General features: G+C 42.1%; 1 protein-coding gene across 8 annotated transcripts in view; it reads left to right on the forward strand.

Moving 5' to 3' along the window:
- The window catches only part of ncam1a (neural cell adhesion molecule 1a), a 234,836-nt gene that overhangs the window by 151,832 nt on the left and 68,395 nt on the right, over positions 1–14,609 (forward strand). For all 8 annotated transcript variants that reach the window (XM_063895320.1, XM_063895324.1, XM_063895322.1 and 5 more), the window contains exon 2: positions 13,130–13,204. In XM_063895320.1, the coding sequence (XP_063751390.1) occupies positions 13,130–13,204 (75 nt within the window). The remainder of the gene's footprint in view (positions 1–13,129; positions 13,205–14,609) is intronic.

The raw sequence follows: 14,609 nt of genomic DNA on the forward strand, positions 1-14,609 counted from the left end.
CACCTCAGGGTCAAACACAGAGAGGATGGGTGCAGCGGTTTGGCCCTTTTGGCCTCATTAGTTAATTAGAGTGCAGACTGGCAATTTCACTCCCAATGGCCTTCAGGCATGCAGAGAGAATACATGAAAGATACTGGACTTAGATAAGAGCCAACACAGAACTCTGAGGCAGAGGGAAAAGGACACTGACTGTGAGTTTAACATATCAACTTGTGTTTGCTTCTTGGATATCAAATACTTTAGTGTAGTAGAAATAAAGAAGTCATTCAGTTTAAATAGTATAGGGCAAAAGAAGAGAACCATTATCCGATGGTGGTCCTATCTGATGCTACAAGTGTCGATGAAACACAAGCAGGCAGTCCCATGAATATTTGTGTAGTGGCGCAGTGGGATAGTGCGCTGATCTTCGTTCCAGGGGAGCGCTGGTTTAATCCCCACTGCAGTCAGCATGTCGTTGTGTCCCTGGGTAAGACATTTCACCCCGGATTGTCCACGGATAAAAGCGTCTAACAAGCGACGTGTACAAGAAACTATTCTTGGTCCAATCAGGCCAAGCGTACATCATTATAATATAATCAAGAGTTTAAAATACGGGAATTGATTCAAGAAGGTCTGGGTTTGTGGGATTAGAGACAGCTCTGAGCTGATTGGCAGGGACAGGTTCGAGTCAGAGAACTTTGGGAACTTTTTGCATCAGCAGTTATTTGTCTCGTTACAGCAATTAACAAATAAGAGAGTTGTCATTCAGAGATTTGGACAATTCCCTGGAATCTGTTTCTGTTTCTAAGGCTGAGTGACCCATACCATGTGACAAAGAAGAGGACTTATTTAATGAAAGTGATAACAGAGTGTCATGATGGTATGTCCATATTCAAACTATAAAGATTATGACAGAAATAAATGAGCCGCACACAGCATGCCCAGCCAAATCCAGAGGACGTCTTGTCATCAATCCAGTGCCAAGATATCTGTACTGCTGCACAAACTCAACAACCTGATCAATAATCACCACAGGAAAGATCTTTCTAAAATCCATTCTCATCGCTTCAGTTTTGGACACATTGAAGGCCAGTCAAATGAAAGTCTCCCTACAAGGTCATGATCAGAGTCATTCCAGTAGAGATAAGACACATAACTAAAGGATAAGAGGCCTCACAGAAGTCAAATGAAGAGTTGAACCGGTGGAGAAAAAATAGCATCAGATAAAAAAAGGCTGTTGACCTTCACTCGGTGCGACCTTATAGTTAGGAAATCCATCAGCCAACTTATCAAGGCCAGGATCAATGTTGTGTGTGCTCTCTGACCTTCCTGCTAAAATGGGAGGCTGGGTAAAGTTGAAGCTGAGGAGGAATGGATGAAAACTAGTCCCACAAAAAGTCTTTGCACACTCTGGGTTAGCCAGCATTGTGTTTCATAGGGCTTCCCATTGCATCGGCAACAGCTTAAAGAGGCCCTCTCTGCTTTTTGGGTCTCTCCTGTAGTGTATTCTATAGGTGTGAGTGCATGTAAATGGTCTGCAAAGGCTATAATGTCTGTGCTCCCTCCCTCTGCTCCTGATCATAGTGACATCCCTTACACTCGCGCTCCTATTGGCTAGCGCAACAACACATTGTACGTGATTGGCTTAGGGGTGGGGCATCTCCTAAGTGGTTGACCAATCACAACAGAGCCGTCCAGCTGACCAACAGCTGTTGGTTAAACCTCGAGATAGGGTAAATAAATAAGAAATGATGGACCTGAAGGTGAGCATACTATATTCTCATAAGCATTTTGGACAGAGCAGATGTTCCGTGGGATGCTTCCTGCAGACGTTTTAATTTCAAACCAAACTTGGGACCCGCGGTGTCAGTATTAACGGTGGTTAATCTGTCTGCCTGTTGGAAATACAAGCAATGCTGTGTTAAGACTTAAACATTTTTCCAGTTCATGTTTTCAAACTGTTCTCAAGGACCTGTTTTACAAATGATAACATTGAGTGTTTCTAACATCAAGAGCACTTTGCTATCCCTGAAGCTGCAGCTTTACTAGTTTGGTGCTCTGATTGAGTGATTTGTATCAAGTAAGTTCTTCAGAAATAGCTGCTTCAAAAGCTTGTGTTTGACATGAAATGTTCTTGGTGCTAACAATTTCACTATCCCCTCTTTTGTGTGTGTAAATGCCTTTGCTCCAAAACCTTGCTTTTACTCATGGCAAATGCAGCCCTTTTGTTAAAAGCCATCAGCCATCAGAAAGGAAAGTGGTGAAGGTGAAAGGGACAGCCAAACTTCATCTTTAGTAGAGTGTCTGTGTTGTTTGGAAGAAGTTGGAAAGAAGATATATTGGGTTGCCAGCAGCGACCACAGCTGAGTGTATCCGTGGCCTAGTTGAGCTATTTCGGCAAATGTATGTGTCAGCAAAAACCAAGTCATTGATATACTGTTTAAAGTTTGTGGTGAAAAAAGTTAGTGAGTTAAAAGCTAATACGTGCCTGCCGGGATTTAATGTTGTCCCCTTTTTCAGGTGGAGAGAATCTGTAATCATTTCTGTCCTCTGTTCATCTAAAATATTACATTTTCTTCATCAAAATTATAGCCTGGCCTCAGCTGCATTGCTGTTAATTATAAAGTACCAGGGGAAGTGACCTTGTGACAGACAGACCCTCCAGGAAGTTAATTGGTAGGGGCTCAGGCAGATTCAGGTCAGACCTGGTTAAAATTGGAAATTCTTTTCATGATCTGCTTTCACTGATAAGTGCTGGGGGTTCGCTTTGTGAGAGACGGGACAATAAATGAAAGTCTTAAAGAGCTGAACTTGAGAATTGAGAGGTGAGAAAGACTAAATATGGGTCTAGAGTAAGACAGTGACAAACGATGTAGATTATAATGTGATTTGTAATAGATTGTCCCCTAAGGGTTATTCATCATTTTGGTGGAATCCCAACCTCCTTCCCATTGTTTTCTTTAGCATTAATACCAACATATTTCTCCCCTTGCGATTTTACAGTAAAGGCAGAATTTCCAGTGCATTTTTGGTTATTCGTGATCCTGAGAGGATAAACCCTCAAATCTGCACTTTTCCCTCTAGCAGCATTTCAAAAACGCTCACTTTTACGCATTAGATATGAAATGCCTTTGTCGTTCTGGGCCAGCAAAAACCGTTCCTCGTAAAAAAAAATGGAGGACTTTTTACTCCCAATATCTTTTAATGCCTGGCTGAGTGGCCATGCATTTTCCTCCTCACCTGCAGCTTCACCAGGCGGCTGGCAGCGCTTCAGATCTGTACCTCGGGTTGTGTTATAATTCCTCCCTGTACACTGACTGCTTTTATGTGTAATGTATTCATATATCAGATTTCATGCTGTCGTGGTTTTTCCTTCTGCTGCTCTTTTTGAGCCTCTTGTTGAGCATTTTCTCCAGCGTTTGTAATTAGGTGCTGTCAAATTACTTACGGACAGAAAGAGATTGTTTGACCTCTCGTTTAATAACCCGACATAAATGATGACAGAAGAGTAGCAGCCTTTGGAAATGTGTCAGGAAGTTGTTTATTTATAGGCGGTGAAGTGAGACGGAACAATCTTTATTAAAAGAGGATGTCAAATATGAGCCGGTAGCCTTTGTCAAACCGTATAGTTAGTCTCAACTTCTTAAACAGTAAGCAAGTGGAAAACTGTTCATTCTGCAGCTCGCAATTATGCTCTTTGATATTTCCGCCTCTACAATTGCAATGCATTTGGGTGAAACTGAAGTGGTGGTGGGTTGAGGGAATGATGTCAACAACTGTAATCCTGACAAAGCTGCGGTGCTGAATGACTGAAAGATGCGAAGAGAAGGGGCTTAGAAGCCGACGTGTCTCTGTCAATTTGATTAAGGCCTGACACCCACGTCAGCACAGGGAAACGGCTGCGGGAGCTTTGCTCAGAGCCTCAGAGGAAAGCAGGTTAATGATAAGTGGTTCAGACGGTTCGGAAAGGGGCTTCTGAGCAGCTCATTTATCGGGCTTTGAAAAACAAATTGGAAACATTATTCCCTCAAAGTTAGTTTTGTAAGAAGACAAACTTCTATTATGCATTTCAAATATTCCCCGGCAAATTAATTTCTTAATGCATAATTCATGTTTGAGTTCCTACAGGTAATGTACCAATAATACAATAGTGGCGGACACAAAGAGAACATGCCTGAATGATTCTGGTGTGTTGGCTTTATGATACGAGTGTATTGAATGGGCGGCAGTGGCTCACTCTGTAAGGGCTTGGACTTGGTTCCAAACGGTCGCCGGTTCACGTCCCGATTGTACCAAAAAAGTGTAGTGAGCTGGTAGCTGGAGAGGTGCCAGTTCTCCTGAGCCTGGCAGCCTCCCTGCTGTGCCACCTCTCCTGCGTGTGTGTGGTTGGGTTTGTACATGTATAACCTCCCTGTGTGTGTGATTGGTGTGTAAAACACTACAGAGTGGGGAAAGAAATTTTCCTGCAAGGGATCAATAAAGTATATCTTCTTCTTCGTCTTCTTCGTCGTCTTCTTCGGTCTTCTTCTTCTTCTTTGGAAATATTGTCCATTTTGACACACAGGCCTGTATGCTGATGATGGTGGTCGCTTTCTATGCATAGGTGTGGTCGGTGATCAGATTTCAACACAGTTTGGAGACTTCTGTTTGCAGCACCTTCATCAAAACCCTAAATAGTTTCACAGACTTGGATGATTTGGTGAAGTAGCATTGAAGCTACTGGCAGACGACAGAAAACAGTCAAAAACTGAACGACTCAAAACAGTCAAAACAAATAGTTTCAAGGTTCCTGAAAACTTTCTGTAACCTGCTTTCTTTTTTGGGGATCGGGTTTTCCTCACGCTTTGTAGCAGCAGGCAGCCCTCACCACCACCACCATCAGAACTCTAAATAAAGTGACTGTATTTTTCATACAGTTGTTTATTTCTCCAGTAAAGTTGCCTTGAAGCTGTTCAAAAACGACTGACACACGAGAGACAACCCTTCAAAACCCAAACAGTCTGAACAGTAAAGCTGAAAGTCTCAAGGTACCTGAGAACTTTATTTGCTATATATACAGTTTTTGAGGTTACTCCGTTTCCTCCCAAATTAATTTACCATGTGAGGAAACACAAGAGCCCTAAGATTAGAGTGAAATAGCTTCTTATTTGGAAACAGTTTTACCAAATGTTTGCTTCAGTCAGACAGCTCACGTGTGTCTTTGATATGTTTATCAGAAGCAGCGTGTAGTTTGAGTTTGCCGTTGTATGTTTGATACCGTCATATCGCTCGACCTGATATTTGAGAAGACGGAAAAGGCCTTTAAACACACACACATAATCTAGATATGCAGACCATAACCATAAGATATGATGTTAGTTTGATGTTGATGCAGTGGTGAAAGGTTTGGGAAATTCTGCCAGAAATCCTATAGTTATTGGAGAAACTTGTTCATGTTGTGCAAGGGTTAGAGAGATGTCAGGAAGAGAGATGGGTGAAGTCCTCTGAGACGGTCTACTGTGTATCTGATATCTGCCAGTGTAAGTTTAGACTCAACTTGACGTGAAGAAAGGCTGTGTGTTCTGGTGTGGTCAACATGTCTGACACTTGACTGATGATTGACCGTTGCTCCTGAAGCTTGTAGTCTTTTTTTTTACTTTTCTGCTTCAGATTCCAAGTTGCCAATATATACAGAGACGGGTTTAGAGGGTTGATTGATTGGTTACTACTTTAAATCACTGGTGGGACTTTCAGTAGATCTATGGTGAGGGAGAACTTCAGAAACACATCTGCCTGCTCTTTGACATCAGCTGAGAGGAAAGAGTGTAATCCAAAGTAACACAAATTAGCAAAGATTTTCAAATAGGTGCAACGTATATATATGGAAGAGGGTTGCAACTCCAGGCTCAGACAAAAGATTAGAGAATGCTTAATATAATATAGCTGTCATATGTTGTACACACTGGAATTAAACATCAGCAGGAACAGCAGAAGAAGACAGACAGGCAGTTAGACTAAAGGGAACACGGTATGGGATCTGACTGTGTTTAAAGACTGGACAGTTACAGAAAACCTCGATCAATGCTGCCGTCATTTGAACATATTTAGCTGTTGTCGATGTTACGCAGCATGCAGCACTATTTTCTTAATAATGATAACTGAATGCCATCTTTTTAAATCAATATTGTGAGTTGGGTCTTTGGTTTATTTATTATTTAGCTGCATAAGGGTGAGTCAACATCCTGCTCACCCTGTCGGTGTTCTCCTTTTTCCCTTAATGACCGCCTGGATGCACATTGTAGCTTACTTACACAGCGGACTGTAAATAAAAGTGAAGCCCAGATAAAGAATAGTACTTCTGCATTCCTTCCCTGCTCTTCCTGTTGCTTTCTAAGCGTCTGTGTGCTTCTCAGTGAGGCTCCACAGTGCCGTCTGCTCCTGCATACTGTGTGCTCGCTCCGACATGACTTGCATGTTAAGCACCAGCAGCTGACTGTTGGAGCCTCCTTGTAATGGAGCCAGTCTGCACCGGCTGCCAGCTTCCAATTAGACATGCAAACCTCCGGATCCAAGACGCCTCAAACTTTACGTCCCCCCCCCCCCCAGCAGAACCTTTGTGTGTGTACACTGCGATATAAACTCCTGTAAATCAGAATCAGAAATCCTGTTCTCGTCCCGCAGTGGGGAAATTAACTGCAACAAACGTACAGTGCAGATAAAAGGCAAAAGTGAAAAGAGCATTTAATAAAACAATTAAACAGTGAGTTTAAATAATTAGAGAGATCACATTATGTTCATTTTCAGGTTCATGTTTGTAATGTGTGCTTCTTCTGTGTTTACAGGCTGTAATGTTCAAAAAGTGAAGTAGTTTTTTTTGGTCAGCTGGCCGGCTCTGTTGTGATTGGTCAACAGCTTAGACATGTCCCGCCCCTTTGCCTATCACGTACAACACATGCAATTGTCCAGAGGTCCAAGGGAGGCGTTTCAGGCTAAGGTGGGGGACAGGGATTTTAGCCTTTGCAGACCACTTACATGCACAGAAACCTATACATTATAAGACACTAGAGGGAAGGGAACATGTTAATAGAGGCTCTTTAAAGGATCCAAATACTTAAAATCATAATACAATGAAAGCGTTTATTGCATCCTAGTTTATTTCTACAGTCCACATTGTGAGTCGGAGGCGTGCAGGGAGACCATGCAGACTGTAAATCTGTTATGTAATACCACAGTATACACTTTAAAGACTTAAAAGAAGTAAAGATGTATAAGCAGCCCGCATAAATGTGTGCTGTTATGGTGTTTTGGATTAAAGACGCCTGTGGTGAAGAAGCTGTTTACAGTAGCAGGAAGTGCTTAATTCGCTCACCAGAGAATGGCCAGCTCTCACATCTTCACTTTGGTGCTCATTGTTATTAAAAGCTCCCAGCTATATCTCCTTCAGAGTGTGGAGGGATTATCAGTGAATTAATACCCTGTTGCTTATATTGCTTCTCAGTTCACCACTGTTCTATATCTGACTTCTTCCCTTACTTTGTCAAATTAAAAGACTTGAATAATCAATCTGCTGGAAATCTGTTAAGTGAAGCAAACACAGGGTGTGTGTTTGTGTCTCTATGTATGGACGTCTGAGTGAGTTAATGAATGCTTCAGTTTACTTTAGCTTGTTTAAAAAATATCCTGCTCCGCTTCACCTCTTAGCAGGGGGATTTCATTTGTATCTAAGCCTCGTCAATGGTTATGAAAGTGAGATTTGAAAAGACAAAATGCAAAAAGAGTTATTTTTCTCTCATTAATCAAAATGATTTTATGTTGATTAGGTATTTGCTAAGAGGCTTTGGATTTATCACAAACAATAATTACTGGATGAATGTAATTCATTCATGCCACTGTATATTACATCAAAACAAGTCATTTAAAATCAAAATGTATTTTGGTGTCTAACCACATACACAGGTTGGTAATTACAGTATTTACAGCCAATGGGTTTGCCTGTATTCCATCAACATGTTGTTACCTAATTAGTCTAGTGACATTCATTTGAATTTGTTGTAGAAATGAGGTATTCTGGGTAAATTACCAAAGCTGCACTTAAATGCAAGCCTTTGCAGACCATTTACATGCACCTATATCACACTCTACAGTCAGGAAAGGGAAACCCCAAAGAGCATGATAGGGCCTCTTTAAGTTTAGATATACATTTATATTTTGAAGTGCGAGGACAAGTAGGTAGTAGGCTCACAGGAATGTGCTCGTTAGCTCGTTCTGTAATTGCGACTGTGGAGGATGGCCCCAGCTGATCTGATAAAACAGTCCAAATGATATCCAGCTATTGTTGTTTTGGGTGTTTTGGACTCTTGCAGCGGGGCGAGAGTGAGGCACAGGATATTAGATTGGTGTCATGATTGAACTTCTGGAGGCTTCATCCTTCATCCAAGCCTTCCACTCACATTCCTTTTCATCCCGTCTGTTAATCCACACCCTCCCCCCCCCCACACAGCCTTTGATTTGGGGATCATGCGTCACCATTTCCTTCATATATCTCAGGTCTTTCTTTACTCCAGAGCTTTGATGAAAACTGTGAGGATAACACTAGTAGTTTTGAATGTTTTGGCATATTTACAACACGTTTTACAACCTTGTGTTTGTATACCTACATTATGTACGGTATGTGGAACTGCAGCACGGAGTCCAGGAGAATAAGGTGTATCGTATATCTTCTACATAACTGCTGACCATTTGGTGAAGCCTCAGTACAAATCCATCCCAATGTAACAACTCTCTTAAAATAAATACATTTTACAAAGATTATTTAGAAATGTCCCTTTTTGAAGGAGCAAATCTGTCAGTACAGTCTTTCTCTTGGGTCTAGAGCTGGGGCTATTAAGTATGATTTAAAAGTCGCGTGGTCGAAATTTGGAATGATAAGAATATAGTTTGACCACATATTATGATTCCCTTCCATTGACTTTACTAAATATTGTCCATTAAGAAAAAATATCTGGGACAATAGGTCAAGCTTTAGGAAGAGTCAGGGTTAGCTTTAGCTTTCGGGTTAGCTTTAGGGAGGATTAGGGTTTCCTTGTCTAGATAGAGAATCCTTTTCTAGTTGTGTTAATTCAGAAGAAGAATCAGAAGAAATCCCACATCCAAAGGTTTACCTGAAAAGGAAAAGTCCTTCATCCAAATCTTCGATCAAGTGTTGTTTGGTAATTGAACCTTAGCAGAGACACACTTTTGCCTGACTTATCAGACTCAACAAGAACCTAACCCTAAAAACACTGCACAAGTGGCCATTAAGACACATACACTGAGAAGATTGCTCTGAGAATAGCTCTCGTTCCCACACCGCCTGAACTCCTCTTTGTTGTCTTTAGTGCTGCAGATATGATCAGTTGATTTTTGGGCAGTTGTATAGTCTTAGCAGGCATGGCGAGAGATTGCAGCGCGGGTTTCTTGATCTCACTAGATGAGGGAAGGAAATGGATACGCTGTTTTCTTTGTATCTACCTCCAGCCTTTAAAAGCAAACACGGTGCTGTTTCATGCCTCTAGAGGGGTAACAAAGACCGGGTCATGTATGTGTTTAACTGCAAATCAATATTTGTATGACCATGAGAGACATAACTGTTCTCACAGTACAATCAATAGTTGTCCTTCACCAGGTACATAAAAGAGGTTTTTCGTTGTTAGCCTAAAATAGGTTCAGTTAATAACACAAGATGAAGAGATTTTAAGGTTTTGTAGTTCCTTTATAGCCCAACATTAGCCGCCTTTAGCTTAGCGGGAGTGACGTGAAGTCATGTGACCGTGCTGTAGTTCCTTTATAGCCCAACATTAGCCACCTTTAGCTTAGCGGGGGTGACGTGAAGTCATGTGACCGTGCTGTAGTTCCTTTATAGCCCAACATTATCCGCCTTTAGCTTAGCGGGGGTGACGTGAAGTCATGTGACCGTGCTGTAGTTCCTTTATAGCCCAACATTAGCCTCCTTTAGCTTAGCGGGGGTGACCTGAAGTCATGTGACCGTGCTGTAGTTCCTTTATAGCCCAACATTAGCCTCCTTTAGCTTAGCGGTGGTGACGTGAAGTCATGTGACCGTGCTGTAGTTCCTTTATAGCCCAACATTAGCCACCTTTAGCTTAGCGGTGGTGATGTGAAGTCATGTGACCGTGCTGTAGTTGCTTTATAGCCCAACATTAGCCACCTTTAGCTTAGCGGTGGTGAAGTCATGTGACCGTGCTGTAGTTCCTTTATAGCCCAACATTAGCCGCCTTTAGCTTAGCGGGGGTGACGTGAAGTCATGTGACCGTGCTGTCGTTCCTTTATAGCCCAACATTAGCCACCTTTAGCTTAGCGGTGGTGAAGTCATGTGACCGTGCTGTAGTTCCTTTATAGCCCAACATTAGCCGCCTTTAGCTTAGCGGGGGTGACGTGAAGTCATGTGACCGTGCTGTAGTTGCTTTATAGCCCAACATTAGCCTCCTTTAGCTTAGCGGGGGTGACGTGAAGTCATGTGACCGTGCTGTAGTTCCTTTATAGCCCAACATTATCCGCCTTTAGCTTAGCGGGGGTGACGTGAAGTCATGTGACCGTGCTGTAGTTCCTTTATAGCCCAACATTAGCCTCCTTTAGCTTAGCGGGGGTGACCTGAAGTCATGTGACCGTGCTGTAGTTCCTTTATAGCCCAACATTAGCTGCCTTTAGCTTAGCTGTGGTGACGTGAAGTCATGTGACCGTGCTGTAGTTCCTTTATAGCCCAACATTAGCCGCCTTTAGCTTAGCGGTGGTGACGTGAAGTCATGTGACCGTGCTGTAGTTCCTTTATAGCCCAACATTAGCCACGTTTAGCTTAGCGGTGGTGAAGTCATGTGACCGTGCTGTAGTTCCTTTATAGCCCAACATTAGCCACCTTTAGCTTAGCGGTGGTGAAGTCATGTGACCGTGCTGTAGTTCCTTTATAGCCCAACATTAGCCGCCTTTAGCTTAGCGGTGGTGACCTGAAGTCATGTGACCGTGCTGTAGTTCCTTTATAGCCCAACATTAGCCGCCTTTAGCTTAGCGGTGGTGACGTGAAGTCATGTGACCGTGCTGTAGTTCCTTTGCAGTGTTATAAATACAAAGTGTATCCACCAAGGGAAAACAAAATCAAACACTTCTAACCACCAAGCCTATTTTGTACATTTCTGCAGGTTTACATAGGGTTTATACGAGGACCAATTCCACAGTATAATGCTTTTGGGTGCAGTGGAGGAAAGAAACAAGAAACCCAGCTGCGACTGTCTCTAATCAGTCGAGCTTTCTACAGCTATGAGATCGTCGCATCATGAAGCAGCGCTGTCTCTTTGTGCTGTCAGGATGCTTAGCTACCTCTCTTTGAACTGGCGAGTTCTTCCAAAGCATTCCCATGAATCTGCTGGAGCGAATCGGGCCGCGACTGCCTCAATCGAGTGGCGACACGCTGAAAGCTCAGCTGGATTTCTCTGTGGTGCTCCGGCTCACTATTCACTGGTGTTCCTGCTTCTCTTCTGTGCTGCACATCACTGAAGAGAGATTTACATTTATCCTTGTCACATTTAAAAACCCATCCCTGTCCTCCTGCCTCAAACGTGCAGGATCCTGATTACACTCTTCCCTGAATACGCGAGCATTTTAATTGGCCTGCAGGAAGGAAGACTCAGCAGGTGTTCCTCTGCACTCTTTCTGAATCTCACCTGTGTCACCTTAGCTTCGGCTGATGCTGAGAGATGAAATGGAGTTAAGTCTGAAGAAAAAGGATGTTGTTTGATTTGTGGCATCATACATCATCTGCCAGGGGAAGCAGGGATGGGGTAAACGAGAACCAGAGCTCCCTGCAATGACTCCATCAGGGGCCTTAATAAATCCTCAGATAGTGCTACCGATATACTAGAGATCATCTTACCCCTACTAATTACCAATGCAAATCACTCAGTCTTTAGAACAGATTGTGGTTGATAGTTAGATTATTTTCCGCACAGTTTTGCAATGCACCTTATTTTGTGGTCTAATGCTGTTATGGGGTGCCTGTGACAGGCCTTCATTTGCTTTAATTTCGTCGGATATCAGATAAAAGATTGTGAATTTTCAAAGGAACAAGATTCATTACTAGCTTTTACTTTGGAAATGTTTCTGGCAAACTGCTTCATATGACATCCTCTGACCTCCCACAGGTACTATTAAGTAAACATTCAATTGTAAGGGGTACCCAAACTACAAGATAAAGGTCCTACAAAAATTAGCAGAAATGCAAACAAGAACCACTGGAAGAGAAACTGTAGATTTACAGCATAACCTGGCTCATCGGTATGACTTGTAGACCCTCAATTGGTCTAGACCCTAACCCTAAACCCAGAGATTCGAGTTCAAAAGTTAAAATATGACTTCAAAGAAAGTTTTAATCATCTTTAAAGAAAACGATAATATTTGCACCGCTGGATTTCTGGCGAATGCTAACAGTGTATTTATTTTAGCTCAATTAAAGTCTTTGCACTGCTGTGGAAGTTCATCAGCAGAGTATGGATAGTGCACTTGAGTAACCAGGATTACATTTTTAGAAATGACTGATACTGAACAGCAGGATTTCCACTTCCTATACTGACAATGACCATGGCCAGAATACAATAAAGACAAACCTTTGGTAACAGCAGAGTGCTGAATACATGATATAGTTGATTGTGTAAATGTCCCCCAGCTTTGCTATATGCTTGCTAGTTTCTTGGAGGGTCAGCAATGGTAATGCAGTACACAAACACTCGCCCCTTTCTCTCATAATGAGAAGCCAACTGAATATATGACAAATGCAAGTCTGATTGCTCCGTTAGAATTGCCTTCTGGGTATAATATCTCCCTAACAAGCGAGCCTGTTAACAAACACACAGTTCAACAATGTCCCTGTAGAAAATCTAGACCCATAACCCATACGCGCGTGGAGATGTTGCACTCTCTAGTGAGCACAGAAATTTCATCCCAGACTTTCATTCATAGAGGGTATGCTGGGAAAGTGGTTGTTTTTTTGAGCAGGCGAAGCAATTTGATTTTGAGCCTTGCCTTATTGTGCTTTGTGCCGCCCCCCCCCCTTCCCGTGTCGCCATTCCCCTCGCTGCACCCAGAAACTAATGCATATTCTGTTTCCATCTTCTTTCTCTTTACCCAGCCGCCATCCAGGTGCAGATCACGCCAACACAGGGAGAGATCAGCGTGGGAGAGTCCAAGTTCTTCCTCTGCGAAGGTAAGCGTGACGTCAAGCGAACCTCATTTAACCTCACGCATGCAGATGTATAAACTGTCAGAATTCTAAACTACTACTAAACTACTAAATATACACTAAATATACATCAAATATTACTAAATATAAACTAAAATAACTAAATATAAACTAATTGTTGATACATTTAGTTTATATTTAGTTATACTTAGTTTATATTTAGTAGTTATATTGAGTGTATATTTCTCCTTCCTTCTTTGTATTGAACTGTTCCCCCTCAATTTCCCTCGGGATAAATAAAGCTTCTTGAATCTTGAATTCATTTAGATCATGATGATTCAAGTGAGTTTGTGTAACAGTACTAAGGATGAACTATCAGTGGAAGACATTCTAGGCATAAAACAAGGAAAAAGACTAAAAGAATTAAAGTGTCTTTTCTGTGGATGTGATGGGAAGTTAGGATCACATAGAGGTGGAAAAGAGAAGCGGTCTGAAGAGATAATGAGGAAAGGTCTTTCTCTGTGTTCACCGCTGAATGAACATTTGCAGGTGTCAGCTTCTCTGAGATACAGGTAGTTTTTGCATTATGTGGGTCAGCTGTCTGACATCAAAGCACATTTTCTACACGATGGAAAGCATGCCAGTCACGGGGTCACAGTTATAATCACACTCTTGGTGCAGAACGTATACATTAACGGCTCTTTTCGAGCAAATTACAAAATCAAATGGTTTCCAGCCGTGCAGATCAGTCTCATCTACGGTTAAAAGTAAGGCAATATATTTCTTTAGATTGGCTGACATGACTCTTACAAAAGGAAATAACCATGTCCCCGTTGAAGTGGACATGCGAATGAACAAATAACAACATCTGAGAGGGTTTGTTTGCACAACGATGCAATGTTAATATAGAATCAGTGAATTGTCTGAAGATGTAAGTCTTTAAAAAATACGCCAATGATCCAAAAACGTGAATTCACTGATCAGTCACTCATCAGATTCTTGATATAGTTTCTTCCTGTTTTGTCCCACACCCTTCGTAATGATCCACTCTGACCTCAGACTGATCGCACCCCTATCATTTTAACCCTCTCACCACATTTCACCACAAAGTGACTCCCTTTTAAAATCGCTGTACGCTGAAAAAGTGACTTCAGACCTGTTGCTGCCCGGAAAACGTTCACGAAACGATCAAAGCCTATTATCTCCGTGCGGGTCCAATGTGAAGCCAATTTACCTTTCTGACTGAGTTTTATTATTTGGTTGGATGAAAGAACGTGTCGCCAGCTCCAACGCCAATCATCGGGATGTCTAAAAGCATGCAGGGCTCTTTGTGTTGCCTAAGAGAGGAGGTGGCATTATGTGACCGGGAAAATATCTCAGATGGCACTCGAGTGATCATTATGGGATTTTTCTTCCAGCGAAAGATGCC

This window comes from Eleginops maclovinus, chromosome 11, assembly GCF_036324505.1.
Source record: "Eleginops maclovinus isolate JMC-PN-2008 ecotype Puerto Natales chromosome 11, JC_Emac_rtc_rv5, whole genome shotgun sequence".
NCBI lineage: Eukaryota > Metazoa > Chordata > Actinopteri > Perciformes > Eleginopidae > Eleginops > Eleginops maclovinus.